The 17,100-nt window shown below is 44.3% G+C and overlaps 2 protein-coding genes across 7 annotated transcripts in view; one reads left to right on the top strand and one right to left on the bottom strand.

The window, feature by feature from the left end:
* LOC121458920 (islet cell autoantigen 1-like protein) overlaps positions 1-1,309 on the top strand; it is a 47,568-nt gene extending 46,259 nt beyond the window's left edge. For all 6 annotated transcript variants that reach the window (XM_041668314.1, XM_041668316.1, XM_041668317.1 and 3 more), the window contains one exon: positions 280-1,309. In XM_041668314.1, coding sequence (XP_041524248.1) covers positions 280-395 — 116 coding nt within the window. In that variant the 3' untranslated portion in view covers positions 396-1,309. The remainder of the gene's footprint in view (positions 1-279) is intronic.
* Positions 1,310-6,339: 5,030 nt separating this feature from the next.
* LOC121458877 (protein FAM117B-like) overlaps positions 6,340-17,100 on the bottom strand; it is a 51,310-nt gene continuing 40,549 nt past the window's right edge. Inside the window, exons 6-8 of the mRNA XM_041668233.1 lie at positions 16,000-16,225; positions 12,044-12,164; positions 6,340-10,169 (exon numbers count right to left, since the gene is read on the bottom strand). Coding sequence (XP_041524167.1) covers positions 9,851-10,169; positions 12,044-12,164; positions 16,000-16,225 — 666 coding nt within the window. The 3' untranslated portion in view covers positions 6,340-9,850. The remainder of the gene's footprint in view (positions 10,170-12,043; positions 12,165-15,999; positions 16,226-17,100) is intronic.

Genomic DNA, 17,100 nt, shown 5'->3' with positions numbered 1-17,100 from the left:
CAGGAGGAAGTTACTGTAACTTGCAACCTTACCTGAGAGCCTTCTATAAATCACCTGAGATTGTTTCTCACATGATCCTTGTCACCATCCCCGAGACACTGAATTCAGGCTCAGCAAAGCACACATTTCCTGCATTTTCAATTTGTCTTTAAGGGAACACAGTGAATCGATGTCAGCCAACTTTATTATTAAGGAGCATCTGCGTCAAAAATCACTAACGTAGTACAAAAATATTATTGCCAAAAGCTGAATCTCTTCAATGTCTTTCTTTTTCACTAGCCCCCAACAATGGTAACCAAGACATGTCAGCCTGGTTCAATCTATTTGCAGACCTGGATCCGCTCTCCAACCCAGACGCCATCGGACACTCAGATGACGGACTTCTCAATGCCTGATTGGGGCCCCAGGTTCAGGGGTCTCAAGGCAGCAACTGTGCAGCACTGGCCTTTGTGGAGAGGAGTCTCACTACCACCACACACAGACACATGTGTTCAGGACAGGACAGAGGGTCTGGTGTCTGAGAAGCCCGTGTATTTATTGTGCTGGACGTGAAAGCTGTTGATTGTATGTGGAAATTTTTAGAAACTCCCGAGTTTGCAATACTGAGAAACCAAACTTACGTCTGAATCTCAGGAGCATGGCGTGTTTCTTTGGGAAGTGTTTTACATTCAAGTCAGTTTGCTGTGAGTGGGTTAATAGGATATAAAGCGGCGATCATTTGGGGTTAGTTTTTTGATGCTGGCGGTGTTTTCTGTTCGGGGGAATAGCAACAGAATAGAAAGCTTTTTCCCTGATTACAACGTAGAACGAGCGAATTCAGTCCGCTTTACTGAAATTAGAGAAACTTGTGCTTTTCTGCATTTGGAAGATAAATGCGATGTTCCGTTCGCTCACACACGATCATAGAGACACCTCGTTCCGTCATTAATAGCAGGATGGAAATGGAGCAAAGACAGACCCGACAGTTTCAGACTGCTGCAGTGATGTGAAACCTCCAGGAACTTCCACATCACCAACAGGAGCAGTTCCTAACACCGCATCTTGAACTCACAGAGATCCACCTGCGTCTGCCTCCTGAGCGCTGGGATTAAAGGTGTGCACCACCACACCCAGCCATATTCCCTATTTTATAGATCTAGAAATACACAAGGCTTACAGTATTAGGACAAAGTCAGTTTAAACGTGCTCTCTTTCTGAGCTGCTTTTAATACAGATTACAGATGGCATAAAGCAATGTGTTCTCTAAAGTATTCAATCTAAGTTCACACTATTTTCCTATTTAAAAATCTGAGATTTAGGGGGCTGGAGAGATGGCTCAGTGGTTAAGAGCATTGCCTGCTCTTCCAAAGGTTCTGAGTTCAATTCCCGGCAACCACATGGTGGCTCACAACCATCTGTAATGAAATCTGGTGCCCTCTTCTGGCCTGCAGACACATACACAGACAGAATATTGTATACATAATAAATAAATAAATATGAAAAAAAAATCTGAGATTTACTTCTGGACCTCCCTCTGCCAAAGAGCATGAGATGCTGCTACAGACGCCCTAAGGACTAGCTGGCTCATGGGTGAAGTGATGGTTGTTCAGTCACCCAGCATTTGGATGTGGAGACGGCAAATCCTGGGGACTCACTGGCCAGCCAGTCCAGTGAGCTCTAGGCTCAGTGAAAGACACCATCTTAAAAATTAAGGTAAAGGTGTTGGAGAGACGGTCCAATGTTAGGTTCTGTTTCATTTTGGCTCATAACATCCACGTCAGATGACTCACGACACCCTCTTCCAGAACCCACGAACATCTGCACACATACACAATGTGAAATAAAGATGGAGAACCACAGGTAGACACACCATGCTGACCTTTGGTCTCAATCTTCTGCCATATGTCTGTCTCTCATACACAAATCCTTAAAAATAAAAGAATAACCAGGTGTGGAGGCAGAGGTGGGAGGGGGATCTCTGAGTTCGAGGCCAACTCCATCTACAAAGTTAAGTTCCAGGACAGCCAGGGCTACAGATAAACCCTGTCTCAAATAAAAAAAAAAAAAAAGAACAATTTGCACAGAAGAGCTCAATCCAAGGTACAAGAAAAGAATGATCTGTTTTCCATAATGAATTCAATCAAATATCAAAATCTGAAATAGAACTAGAAATAATAACCCATGAAATGCCATGGCATTTAGCCTGATCTGTTGAAGACAAGAACAGAAAGAAATTCCCAAACACAAGCTGGGCAGTGGTGGCTCCGCCTTTAATCCCTACACTTGGAAGGCAGAGGCGGGTGGATCTCTGTGAGTTCAAGACCAACCTGCTCTACATAGTGAGAGAGTGAGTTCCAGAACAGCCAGGGATACACAGACAAACCCTGTATCAAACAACACCAACAAAACCTCCCAAAATATGAAAATCAAAACAAGTAAAAGAACAAGGAATATATATATATATATCTTTTTTCAATAAAAAATAAAAGGATAAAGTGTAAAGTGGCAGGGCTACACTTTGAGCACTGAAATAGACTTGGCTCTTGGGATAAAGAAACTAGGAGGAAAATCAAACTAAAAACATTAGTCCAATTGTACTAGAAATAATGCATTAAGACATATCACAGACAGGAGTTTAAATGTGCCATGCTCAGGCTGAGGAGAAAATGGAGGTTAAAGTGGATTATACCTCTCCGTGGCCTCTGCACCATTCCAAAAGCTACAAAGTGCAGTGAAAACTCCATGCACCATGGATGGGGCCTCTGAGCCATCAGTCAGCACATACTCCGCCACTCACTCACTGGCCAAAAGAGTAAACACAAAGTCAAAACGGGGCTGGAGAGATGGCTCAGAGGTTCAATTCCCAGCAACCACACGGTGGCTCACAACCATCTATAGTGAGATCTGGTGCCCTCTTCTGGCCTGCAGGCAGAATGTTGTATACAAAATAAATCTTTTTTTTTTTTTTAACTCAAAGTAAAAGACCTGCTTGATGCCATTAGTCAGGCTTTTGAAGTGTTTATTATAACTGGATTTCTGTACAGCCCTGGCTGTCCTTGAACTCCCGGGTGCTGGGGGATATTGCTGAGTACTTGTCTAGAGCGCTCAGGGGCTGCACCCCCTCCACAGCACGGTGCCAGCAAGCAGCAGTATCTCAACAAGATTACACACGATGGGAGCTAATTTCAGATTCTCTAAAAGGAAAGTTCCCCAGATTAGAGAAAAACATTTTTCACTTCTGCAGATGTAGCAAAATCAGAAACCAGAGCGCATGTGTTACCAACTTCTTAGGTCACGACCTGGTATCTCCGCGGCGTCCTTCCTTCGGTGCGCTGAGTTGGCGGAGCCCACAAGGACAAGGCTGTGACCGGCAACCGCTGCCGGATGCCTTAGTGTTGCCGGTACAGGTGAGTGCCACACGGCTGCTCGTTCTAGAGAAAATTCTGGAGACTGACACTTCGCAGGCGTGACCTGGGTTGGCTACTTCATTCCTATTTTGTTATCTGCGCATCAGTCCCTTGCTTCTTGGGGAGACCACAAAGAGTGAAGTAACAGTGTCTGACAACAGGTCTGGGCTGCGTCTTTTGACTATACCGTGGGCACTACAGTGAATTTGAGACCATTTCCATCACCGACCCCTCATCCTTCTTCTTTATGATTACGCTTACCTGACAAAAAAGGGAAGATGTTCTCTTCCAGTTCTCTCGTCTCTTAATAACCTAATCAAGGGACAGCAGCTCCTTAAGTTCAGAACGGTGACTTCAGGCTCCAAGTTCCATGGCCACTAAACAGCAGAGGCAGCACTAACCCCCCAGACCACCTGAGGCCTCTCCAGCAAGGCTGCCCCAGGCAGGTGGAGACAAACACTCGTTTTTACTCATAAGAACATTCATGACAAATCTTTGTTTTTCAAGATGGTTTCTCTGTAGTTTTTGGAGCCTGACCGGGAATTCACTCTGAAGACTAGGCTAACCTCGGAACTCACAGAAATCCACTCTGCCTCCTGAGTGCTGGGATTTAAGGCGTGTGCCACCGCCACTTGGCTACAACAAACCTTTTTACTATGTGTTTTCTTTTTTCCTTAAGATTTATTATGTACAGTGTTTTGTCTATGTGTATGCCTGCAGGCCTGACAAGGATGCCAGATCTCATCATAGAGACTGTGAGCCACCATGTGGTGCTAGGAATTGAACTCAGGACCTCAGAAGAACAGCCAGTGCTCTCAACCACTGAGCCATTTCTCCAATCCTGTGTGTTTCAAATGGACTAAAATCAAACCAACTGTGGTTAATCACAAGGCAGTAGCAGAGTCTGGGAAGGATTGGGAGGTGTGACCTTGTCAGAGATGGGTCACTGTGGTGGGTTTAGCACCTGCCTGCGGCCAGCAGATCAGGACGTGAAGCGCTCAGCTACTATGCGCCAGTGCCAGATCCGTCTGTTCCTCTCCAACATTCTCAGCCCCCCATTAAATGCTTTCCGTTATCATTAGCAACCCCCAAAAACCACACGGAAGTTGCATCTAATGCAGTAATTTTTGCTGTTTTTATCGTACTCTTCAGTAAGAAACAGTTTTGCATTATACCCTGCTGGGTACCTCTGACAGTTTTATGAGGTATAACTATTTTATGAGGTGGTAGACAGCTCCCCTAGCACCTACACAGCCAGAGCTCAACTGTCTACACTGGAGAAAACTTTTCTATTCTGCTAGGCTGAATTATTTAATTCAAGTCTAGACCATTGTTTAAAAACACTGAACCAAAGAGATACAAAGACTATCCATTGGCCCAATGGTATTACACCACATTAGAAAATTAAACGGTATTTTGACATGGGCGTAGCAGCACACATCTGTAATCCCAAACATACAGGAAGCAAAGGCAGAAGGATCATGAGTTTGAGGTCAGCCTAATCTGCATAATGAGTCTGAGGCTAGCTTGGGCAATTTAGGAGTAAGTACTGTCTCAAAAAAGCAGGGGTAGGGGTGGGGTGAGTTACAGTTAAGAGGTAGTATATGTGGATGTGTGTGTGGTACATACAATATACACAAACAGCACATTTATTTTGTACTTACCTTTTTGTTTTGCCTCAAGATAGGGTTTCTCTGTGTAGCCCTTGCTGTCCTGGAACTCCATCTGTAGACCAGGCTGACCTCGAACTCAAGGGATCCACCTGCCTCTGCCTCCCAAGTGCTGGAATTTAGTAAGAGGTCCTTAATAGGTTTACAAGGTTTTAGTATGGTTGGAAGCTGCACTATGTGGGGCTGGGAACCCAACCCAGGCCCTCTGGAAGAGCAGCTAGTGTTCCTAACAACCAGGCTTCTCTTTTGAAACAATCTCACAAACACAGCAGAGGCTGGCCTTGAACTTGTAAGCCTCCTACCTCAGCATTCCTGGCTCAGAAATATGTACTTTAGGCCGGGCGGTGGTGGCGCACGCCTTTAATCCCAGCACTCCGGAGACAGAGGCAGGCGGATCTCTGTGAGTTCGAGACCAGCCTGGTCTACAAGAGCTAGTTCCAGGACAGGCTCCAAAACCACAGAGAAACCCTGTCTCGAAAAACCAAAAAAAAAAAAAAAAAAGAAATATGTACTTTACTAATTTTAACAAATCTTTCACTTATAAACACGCCTCCTCCTTCACTGGTCGAACCTGGCCAGCTCTACTCCGTAGACACAGACTCAACACTGCTGAGATCAAACAATCTTGCAGCAATTAAAAGAAAAAGCCTCCTCCATGTACTACAGACTACTGACTTCCCCAGCTAAATGCGCTGCAGCAAACATGGACTTAGTGGGTTACTTGTGACTGAACCCAAGTCTGTGTGCTTGTGTGTGGTCACGTCTGCTTTGTACTTACCACGAGGATAGGTTACATCCACTTCCAGAGCCGGGAGAAGCGGCCAACCTGTGGACGAGAACACACTACACAAATGCTCCATCAGGCTAGAAATGCTAAAAACGTGTGATATTGTTTAACAAATAAAACTTGCCTGTAGATCAGAGTGCAGAGCTAAGCCATGAAGGAGCGGTGGCCAAACCTTTAAATCCCAAGACTCAGGAGGCAAGAGGGATCTGTCTAAAAGAGAAACAGAGCTCACACAAAGGTGATCCCAGCACTAGGGAGGTGGAGACGGGAGTTCAGTCCAGTCAGAGGACAGGATCACCCCTTTTGGTCTGAGGGAGTAAAAGGTCTCTAGTGGCTGGCCGCTCTGCTTCTCTGATCTCTCAGCTTTCACCCCCTGATATCTGACTCTGGGTTCTTATTAAGAACTATTAGAATATGTGTCACAAAAATAAATAAATAAATAAATAAATAAATGAAATGTGAGTTTGTGGCAATATTCATAAAAACACACGGGAACTCAAGAACAACAGACTTTATTTGGACATAGGAGTTCGATCCCCTGTGAGGCAGCAGGAAGTGCTCAGCTGCAGGGACACAGTCCACAACAATACTTATTATAGCTGGAAATGCTGTTTTCGGGGGAGAATTTTGTTATAACTTTAAAAAATTGCATTAAAAAAGATTTACATCAACAGAGACAAAGATGCAGAGTTTAAAAAACATAAATTATATATCTCCAACAGGACTGTATAAACAAAATACTGTTCAGAGCCGCTCTGCGGGTCGCGAATGAAGGCAGAGTTACCCAGAAACCTTAAAGTGCAGTTACGTATCTTGGCTTTGTTTTGCAAATTCAGCACTTCCATTGGTCCAGTTTTGACATGCCCCAAATCCAACATTAAGGAATGAATCTCAACTTTACAAATTTAGTAATGACAATTTGAATTTAGTTTCCTTGAAGGAAAACCTTAGCGCCTCAGTTCTAATCCCAGAGACGGCTATACACTCTGCCATTTTCTTTTAGAACAACTTTTAGGAAAAGCCAACTGTTTCTTTAATCAAAACATAAACAATAAAAAATAAAGACAAGCAGCCTTTCCCTGTTGCCAGATTCACCCCAGTGAACAACAGCATCTTCTCAGAGGCAGGTCTGGCTATGGTCCTAGGGTCTAAGAAACACAGTAAACAAAAGGAAGAATCTGTTCAAGAAAGAATTTTGACATTCTTATCATATTTAACCCAAGAAAGCAAAACTATTATTTTAATAAACACGATTGCCCATAAAGCAATGGTAAGTAACAGACTTACCACCTCAGAGGCAGTAAACCTGTGTTATCATGGCAGGGCAGAAACTGCTTGAGGGTGGGTAGATAGACAAATAACTAGGGGACAGCTCCTTTGGCCAAAGGGGGGAGAATACATGCCACCCACTTTTACTGCAATGGAAGTAAACTTCTTTAGTTAAAAATTTAAATTAGGGACTGGGGACATAAGCCAGTGACGGCATTTGCTTGGCATGCACGAGGCCCTGGGTTTAATCCCCAGCACTGGAAAAAACTGTATTTCCACTGTCTCTACGGCTGTACAGTTTCTACAGAATAACCCTCATGATGGAGTAGGGTCTGTGAACTCTATGGAGAGTAGACCCATTTTTAAGACCAACCACCTGGAAATTAAGAATTAAGTAAAATAGCTAGGTGGACCTATGGTTAACATATTTTAAGACTTCAATAAAGCTCATGTGCTTAAAAATTAGCCCTTTGGCCCTGGCAGTTCAGAGTTTTTTGGGGGACCTAGACCTTTCTTTTTCTTCAGGTCTCAGGTTCTATTTCTCTAAAACTCAAAGTGTTTGGCTGCCGTACAATTCATTTACTTGTAAATTCACAATATTCTTCCAGCCAAACTTCAGAGTTCCAAGAGCAGACTGACCCGAGACCTGTGTCCACTGTGTTACGTGAGGGTACGCATGACTGCAGGGCTCGCCTGCCCAACAAGCACGGCACGGCAGGGAGAAATCGATTACACACTAACACTCTGAAAACTGAGACAGTGGTGGTGCACAACAACAAAATAATAAAACATAAATATAATAGAATTCAAGTGGGAGAAACCCACAGGATCAGAAAGATGACAAGCAGGGCATGGTGGCACACACCTCGAATCCCAGCACTCGGGAGGCAGAGAGGTTGGTGGATCTGAGTTCCAGGTCAACCTGGTCCACGTAGCAAGTTCCAGACCAGCTAGGTCTACATAAAACAAACAAAGCTCTTGCTTTTAAACACCTCATTCTCCGTTCAGATCAACTCAACTGACTGCCATGAGCCTTTCTTCTGTACTTCTGATACTGATAAAATAGTAAAGTCAACAGGAATGACAAAACAAACCCCAACCAACCAAAAAGTCTATACCCCAAACAACTGAGGTTCTGACTTAGAAACAACGATTTGCTATGCCCAGAAAGTTAAGTTTTGGGTGGCAAAAGTAACAAAATTTATCAGTCTTCGTAACCAAAAATTGATGGATTCACATAGATGCTCAAAGTTATCTGATTAACCTAAAATATCCTCATTTAAAATTAAGGAGAGACTAGTCAAAGTGCCAGGTAACTGACACCTGGCAGGAAATGCACAGCTAGTACCTCGAGGTCTTTCTGGAAAGACTGGACCAGTGTGTGGAATTAGCCTTCCACGTGGCAGTCCACTCTTGCAGGCTTTAAAACTTTGTAGTGTGTGACGGGGTTCAAACCGTGCTTCACCAACACTGACAGGATTCACTTCCAAACAGCGACTCCTTCATTTTATTACCACACCCCAGAAATTAAATACTGTCATAGGACACTGGCAATGGTTATCAGAGGAGCCTAAATCCAAAACTGTGTAAAATTTCCCGAAGGTACCAGCCGTTTAAGCGCCAAACCTCTTGTCTATTCCTCCGGTGTGTAGAATGTCGGAGAAGAGACTGGCAAAATGTGTAGGCAAACAAATCTCAGTGCCAACCACCATAAAGAAAAAGTCAGTCCTCAGGATTCTTCAGCTACCAATGCTACTCAATGGATTACTCCCGGCAAACTACTAACCCTGACCAAATCCACAAGACAACACCACCACGAAAGCAGAGGAGGAAATCCATGCACAGCCATTTCAGGGTCTCTTGGGGCTATGATACAGGGTTGATTCAAGGTAGTGACACCCGGCAAAGGAGGGAACCACGTGACACACAGTTCACAGAAGACCAGAGAGCGCCACACTCCTAGCTAACGATCCACACTTCAGTTTCTTTTGGCTCGCTGACTCGTGTTAAAGCATCTGTCTTCAGACTCACTTCGCTGACCACACACGGTGATGTGAGCAGGACAGTGCAGAAAACAGCAGTTTCACAAATACTTCACCCAAAGCACAAACTTCTGACATCAAAAAACATAAATCACATAATGTACGAATATTGCTTTTTATCTTTTTATATATACTTGGTTCAATGCATTTACCTATCAATTCTTATTTGGAAGAACACAGTCAAGAGATTGACATTGCTGGGGAAACGTCAACAATCCCTTTGGTCCCAACGCTGAAAACAGCCGAGAAAAGCAACATCTAGAAAAGGGAAAGAAGAAACAGAAGCCACCAAAGAACCCTTTGAACGTCCTGTTTGATACTCAGACAATGTGACATTGGTATTATAAAATAGTCATTTTCATATAAAAGATGGTTTTCTTGCAGCATCAATCACATCTCCCTTCAGAAATCGTGTTTGTAGGGATTAGGTTTTATGTCTGTTTTGTTTTTAAACAAGTCTAATTTGAAAACAAATGAAAATGTGATCTGTTCCTTCCATGTTTCAGCCAGTGCTTCCAGAACAGAGGCGAGTACTGTCGGCGGCCTTCATGCGTGGGGCAGAGCACTCACAGGGGACGCGTTCTCCAGTGGCCTCGTGGTCACACATCACTGGAAAGCCAAAGCACTTCACAGCCAACCGGGAGGACACAATACCATCACAGTCACATGATCCGCGGGGGTCTCAGTTCCCAGAACCTATCCTTCGGCTTCTTCGATGGGTTCTGGGGGTGCATGGAGGGAGGCCGAGGGCAGGACTGTACTGGTTCCTCGAGACACCCTGTCCTGCTCTGTGTTTGCTGACAGGGAGGCCATGGAGATGGGCTGAAGCAGAGTGGTCGTCATGCCGGTGGTGACTGTCAGGCTGTGGCCAGAGCCCTTGAGGGTAAGATCTGGTGTGGGAAGAAGCGGCTTGAGGATGCTCACCAGGCAGAAAGCAGAGCCACTCTTAGGAATGAAATTCACCTTGTTTTTGTCAGGACAGTAAAAGGCTGGAATTTCATGAAGTTGTTTTGGCCTGGATACAAACAGACAACCAATCCTGTAAGCCACTGAATACTGGAAATAATATCATTTTTAAGACACAGACACATTTTTTAAAAACAGGTCCGTAAGATAAGCATTTACTTAAGCAAAAGAAAGCCCACATGCTAGGAGACAAATATGTTTTCCAACATAATTGTTCCAAGACTCTGAAGAGAGACACCAAAGACACCAACGACACCAAGAGTGTGTAACCCCACAGGGCTACCCCTTGAAGAGCAGTGGTTTCCAAGTGTGCTTGCTTGCTTGCTGGTTCTGGGTTTTTGTTTCTGCCTCTACAGTGCTAGGGTTAAAGCTTGCACTTCCACACCAGTTTTTTCAAGTATAATTAAAAATTTAAAAGGTATTCTTCTGAACCAACTATTAAGATTTTTAGATAAAGCCAGGCGATGGTGGCGCACGCCTTTAATCCCAGCACTCGGGAGGCAGAGGCAGGCGATCTCTGTGAGTTCGAGACCAGCCTGGTCTACAGAGCTAGTTCCAGGACAGGCTCCAAAGCCACAGAGAAACCCTGTCTCGAAAAGCCAAAAAAAAAGATTTTTAGATAAAAAGAAGGAAAACGTGAAATCAAAACAACAGAAAGCTTGCTTCAGTTTTTTGTGATGTTGGGGATGGAACCACCCAGGAGCCTTAAACTGTTAGCTATATCTCAGTCTTTGAAGTTTTTTTAAAAGAATTATTTATTTATTTTGTATACAGTGTTCTGTCTGTCTGTTTGCAGGCCAGAAGAGGGCACCAGATCTCATTACAGATGGCTGTGAGCCACCATGTGTTTGTTGGGAATTGAACTCAGGAACTCTGGAAGAGCAGTCAGTGCTCTTAACCTCTGAGCCATCTCTCCAGCCCTGTTTGTTTTTTAAGTGTGCACTGGTGTTTTGCCATGGGTGTCGCCGTCGGGTCCTCTGGAATTATAGACAGTTGTGAGTTGCTACATGGATGGTGGGAATGGAACCAGGTCATTTGGAAGAGCAGTCAGTCAGTACTCTCTTTTTCAAGACCTATTATGGCTGTGCAGTAGTGATTTGTGCCTTTAATCCCAGCACTAGGGAGGCAGAGGCAGGTGGATCTCTGTGAGTTCCAGGACAGCCAAGGCTACACTGAGAAACCCTGTCTCAAAAAACAACAACAAAAGTTACTATGTACACAGTGTTCTGCTTGCACACCAGAAGAGGGCACCAGATCTCATTACGGATGGTTATGAGCCACCAAGTGGGTGCTGGGAATTGAAACCAGAACCTCTGGAAGAGCAGCCAGTGCTCTTAACCTCTGAACCATCTTTGCAGTTCGTCTTTAAAGTTATAATTGAAGCAAAATTCTTCCTTGTTGCCAGGTCTTCCAAAAATTATTCCCCCACCCACAAATATTTTTGGTCTTGATGATATTCCATAAAAATTTAAAAATTGTAAAAGTTGATAACAACACAACAATACTGTTCTCAGCTGACAAGATGGATGAAGGTGAAATCGTAAGTAAACAGATAAGTGATTGGGTTGAGATGCAGAAAGTCACAGAAGGGACTCTAGGGAGTCAGGGGAGCCGGCTCACCCATGCCTGACAACCTGAGCTCAAGCCTCAGGACCCCCTGCTAGGAGAGAGCTCTCACTCACTTCGCGCACACACATACACACACACACAGAACTGAAATGACTGAATGCTGGCAGATATTAAGCATCGCTCTTTAGAATGCTAATACACACGTTACTAGAATTCTGGGGCTATTTTCAGCAAACATTTCAGAGAATGCTAACAATTATGTAATCTGTGGCAGACCTGTGACTGCTACACTACTCTTTCAACCTGTTTGAAAACTCTAACTTACGAGTGTGTGTGTTTATGTGGGGTACTTACGAGCACTCCTCAAAGACTTTGACCCTTTCGCAGCCCTCTGGAGGTTCCCTTTTGAACATGTAACTGTTATTAGGTTTTGGTGAGGTTGCATATTTTGGCAAAGGAGAGTTGTTTCCATTCTCTGTAAAAAAAAAAAAAAGACATTGAGTTATTAAAGACACCATTATAAAATGCATACTGATACTGTAAGTAATAATCCTGGACTTGTGCACAGGAACTGTCTGAAGGCAGGGAGGGAGAATGCTTTCTCCACTAACTCCACCCTAGCATCTACTGCATTCCTGACAAGGCCTCATCACTCACCTTGGACTGCACACACATCTGGCTGCCTGATTTATATGCCATGTACTCTCTGAATACACTCAAGCAGTATCTACTTTCCCTAGCACATGTATTTGAAATGACTCTTCAATGGTTGCCTGCTATTAACTCTTGGCCTGCCCTGCCAATTTCCCAGCCTCACCTTGCTCTTCCTCTGGTAGGTCTCAGAGTACACCAGACACTTCCTTCTGCCCACACCTGCCATCATCTACAAGAGATAAATCCTACTCATTTTCTGAACTCACTCCCAGTTCACGCTTGTGCTCAGTGCTCATGTCCTCAGTTCATACCACAGTCATTTAAATTTCTTGGTATGTTATATAAGTATTCTAAAATTCAACCTGTCATCTAAACTATAAATTTCTGACTGGAAATAATGCTGTGACCGTATTTTTTAATAAAAGAAATTCGTAGGTGCCCATCAGTCACTCTTCTCTAAAAATCAAAGGCACCAGAAAACACAATTATTTCTAGGACAGCTAAAGAAGAAAGGATGGGTTTAAGGGGCAGATTTTAACAGATACTATCAATCAAACATAGAATCAACATTTTTTAAAAAATTTTTTTAGATTTTTTTGAGACAGGGTTTCTCTGTGTAGACCAGGCTGGCCTCAAACTCAGAGATCCTCGTGCCTCTGCCTCCTGAGTGCTGGGATCAAAGGCGTGCACCATCACCACCATCAAGTTTAACAATTTTTTTTTGAAGTCTTAATTAGCAACAGTCTACAAATGTGGTTTAAAATCCAGCCTGCTTTTTTTCTTGACAAATACTTCAGACTGGCCTTGAACTCACCATATAGCGAAAGATGACCTAAAACAGCCCTTTATCTTCCACCTCCCAAGTGCTGAGATTGTAGGCGTTTGCGATCACAGCCTGTTTTACAACTCAACTGATGAAGCTATGGGTTGTGACCCCATAGGGTGCCCCATAATTCAATGTGGGTTACAGAAAAGCTGGCAAGAATAAAAGGTTTCTTAGTGCAGAACCCAAAACATCAAACACATATGGAATCCCAGGAGTCGCAGTCCCTTACCCTGTAGCACAGCGGCCTGGGCTTAGAACACAGCACGCACTCCACACTGCACACGCCATCAGACCACACGCACTCCACACTGCACACATCATCAGACAACACGCACTCCACACTGCACACGTCATCAGACCACACGCACTTTGCATTGCACACGCCATCAGACCACAGCACTCCGCATTGCACACGCCATCAGACCACACACACTCTGCATTGCACACGCCATCAGACCACACGCACACTCCGCATTGCGCACACACCGTCACACAACACGCCGTCAGACTACATGCACACTCTGCATTGCACACACGCCGTCACACAACACGCGCACTCCTCATTGCACACGCCATCAGACCACATGAACACTCCAGCTTAGAGTCATGACTCTCAGGTATGAGCCAGTGTTTTTACTGTGGAAAAGATGCTTACATCCAAATTTTACAATTCCTCAAGATGCGGTATTCAAGAGTACCCCTTTAAGTACTGTGTTTAAGTGTTTGATTTTGAAAAGTGATGTTTGTGTCTCTGAATTCAGTTTCACTTTAAAAAATGACACTGGTTGAAGATTAGGACAAAACTTCCACTATTTCTTTTTTTTTTTAAATATTTATTTATTTATTATGTATACAATATTCTGTCTGTGTGTATGTCTGTAGGCCAGAAGAGGGCACCAGACCTCATTACAGATGGTTGTGAGCCACCATGTGGTTGCTGGGAATTGAACTCAGGACCTTTGGAAGAGCAGGCAATGCTCTTAACCTCTGAGCCATCTCTCCAGCCCCACTATTTCTTTTTAAAAAAATTTTATTTAACTTTATTTTATGTGCACTAGTGTAAAGGTATTAGATCCTCTGGAAGTGGAGTTGCAGGCAGCTGTGAGCTGCCATGTGGATGCTGGGAACTGAACCCAGGTCCTCTAGAACAACAGCCAAGTGCTCTTAACCACTGAGCCATCTCTCCAGCCCCAACTTCACACTATTTCTGAAATGGCCACACACACACACACTTCTACTATTGTATAATATGCTCTTATGCAAAGCATTGACAATTATATACTCAGAGTAACAATCAACTCTCAAAAATGCAGGAAACGCTTTACATCATCTTCAACAGAAGAAATTCAGCAAGGCTGATCCTTGCACACGTGTGTGGGAAGTGAATGTTCATATTAACAGAGGTGCAGCCTTTACACGGCGCTCTGGATCCAAACTGGGTTTTCCTGTTCGTATACTAGGTGCATTATCGACTGAGCCTTTTTAAAATTATGTATACAGTGTTCTGCCTGTATGCATGCCTGCAGGCCAGAAGAGGGCACCAGATCTCACTACAGATGGTTGTGAGCCACCAAGTGGTTTGCTGGGAATGGAACCTGGGTCCTCTAGAAGAGCACACATGTTTCTTTTAAAAGGTAAGATTTTGTACTTAATATTCAAATTGCTTCTGGTTTTAGGTTATTTTTATGTATTAGTACCTCCTACTTTAAATTTTTTTTAAAATTCTCACACGTATGGGTTGCCCAATTGCTTGCCTGTGTACCTACATCCCCTGCCACTGGAGTTATTAGAGATGATGTAGGTGCTGAGAACTGAACTGTGATCCTCTGCATGCAAGGCTCTGAACCACTGGACCACCTTTCCAGCCTTGACTGACAGTTTGCTTTAAACATTTTGTTTTGAGATAAAGCAAGTTAATCCTTGCTAGAAGTATCCTATAAAAAGCACTAAATTGAAGGCTTCACATTTAATTAAAAAATATTAAGGTAATAAAATTCCAATGAGTCAAATGATCAAGAACAAAGTTCTTTCCAGGAAAATAATCCTCTAGTCCAGCAGTTCTCAACCTGAGGGTCACAACCCCTAATGAACCTCTAGTTCCAAAAATATTTCCATTACGACTCCTAACAGCAGCAAAATTACAATTTTATGGCTGGGAGTCATCACAGCACGAGGAACTGTATCAAAGGGTCGCAGTGTTAGGAAGGTTGAGAATCACTGGGCTACACAATAATAAGGAAGCCATATTCACCATAAATTCTGCAAAATAAAGATACAAACAAAAGTCTAACTAGACCACCATCCGAGCACCTCAGCGAAGGCAGATGTGCTCCAATTGTTCTGAGCTCCTGCTGACCAAAATTCCTGACGTGTGTCCCACAGAGTACATGTGTGTCCCACAGAGAGAATGACGTATGTGTCCCACAGAGAGAATGACGTATGTGTCCCACAGAGAGAATGACGTGTGTCTCCCACAGAGAGAATGACGTATGTGTCCCATAGAGAGCGACGTGTGTGTCCCACAGAGAGAATGACGTGTGTGTCCCATAGAGAGAATGACGTGTGTGTCCCGCAGAGAGAATGACGTATGTGTCCCACAGACAGTGACGTGTGTGTCCCACAGTGACGTATGTGTCCCACAGAGAATGACGTGTGTCCCACAGAGAATGATGTGTGTGTCCCACAGAGAATGATGTGTGTGTCCCACAGAGAGCGATGTATGTGTCCCACAGAGAATGACACGTGTGTCCCGCAGAGAAGCAACAGAGCCGTAGGCTCAGACAGGAAGTACCCTGTTGTCACCCCCCGAGGCAACTGCACCCCATCATACCTTTATCCCTGGGATCAGCAAGCAGGTCATCAGCGGAGCAGGGGCTCTCCTCGCTGCCTTCATTAGAGATGGTGAGGAAGGATGTGGGGGACACAGACTGCGAGCGGCTGCTGTTGTTGCTCCCCTTGTCTGCGCCCCCCGGGGTCTGGGTGTCAATACTGCGGGTGCTGCTGCTCCTCTGGGCGAGGGGCGGAGGAGCACGGTGACCGTCGGGGATGTCTTGGGGCTGTTACGAAATTTAAAAATACATGTTTTTGAAATTGACCAGCAATGTACCCAATGTCACATTCCTCTGCAGTCAGAAACTCAACAATCAAATTCTAAGCCACAAATGTGCCCAGCACTTGGGAGGGTGAAACAGGAGGGTTTTGATTCTCAGGATAGCGGGGCTACATAGCAAAACAACATTTCAAAAACAAGCAAGCAAGCATCCACCCTTCTATTACTGGGCCTTTCCCTTTCTCATTAGTGGCTTCCACGCTGATCCGACTGTGACATATTTGTCTTCTGAGGGCATGGCACACAAGAGGGCAACGTCTGCTGCCCCAAATGCTATCATGCACTGTCACTTATAAAACTACTATAAAAATTTATCACAGAAAAGGAGGAATTTCGGTGTGCCACAAGGTTCCCAGCAGAGGCGAAGGTGAAACTGACAGTCAGCCACGCTAGCTGGGCCCTTGGCCAGTTCCCCCCAAAGCCGCCTCCTCGTGAGTGAAGGGTTAATCACAGCCGTTCTCTCTAGTGAGAGGGAGTTAGTGAGGAGAGGCCTGCTCCATCCCACGGAGTCGAGTGTTTTCAAACTTCAAGCTTTTACCTTTCTGTTTGTCTGAGATATGATTTCAGTTATATAAGCCAGCTGGAAACCTTGTACCTGGGACTACAGGGGACCCACACCCAGCTGTCTTCACCTTCAAGGAGAATTTTATATGCTCATTGGGGGCCCACCAGCCAGGTCACAAATAAATATAAACAGACTTATTCTTGCTTATGGATGCCTGGCCTTAGCTTGGCTTGTTTCTAGACAGCTTTTCTAACTTAAATGATCCCTTTTCTCTTCAACTACATTTTGCCTCTGGGCTTTTACCTTTATTATCTTTT

This window comes from Microtus oregoni, unplaced genomic scaffold (genome assembly GCF_018167655.1).
Source record: "Microtus oregoni isolate MIOR12 unplaced genomic scaffold, Mior012 000018F_ref0000195, whole genome shotgun sequence".
NCBI lineage: Eukaryota > Metazoa > Chordata > Mammalia > Rodentia > Cricetidae > Microtus > Microtus oregoni.
This window is presented reverse-complemented; position numbering and strand designations above follow the sequence as displayed.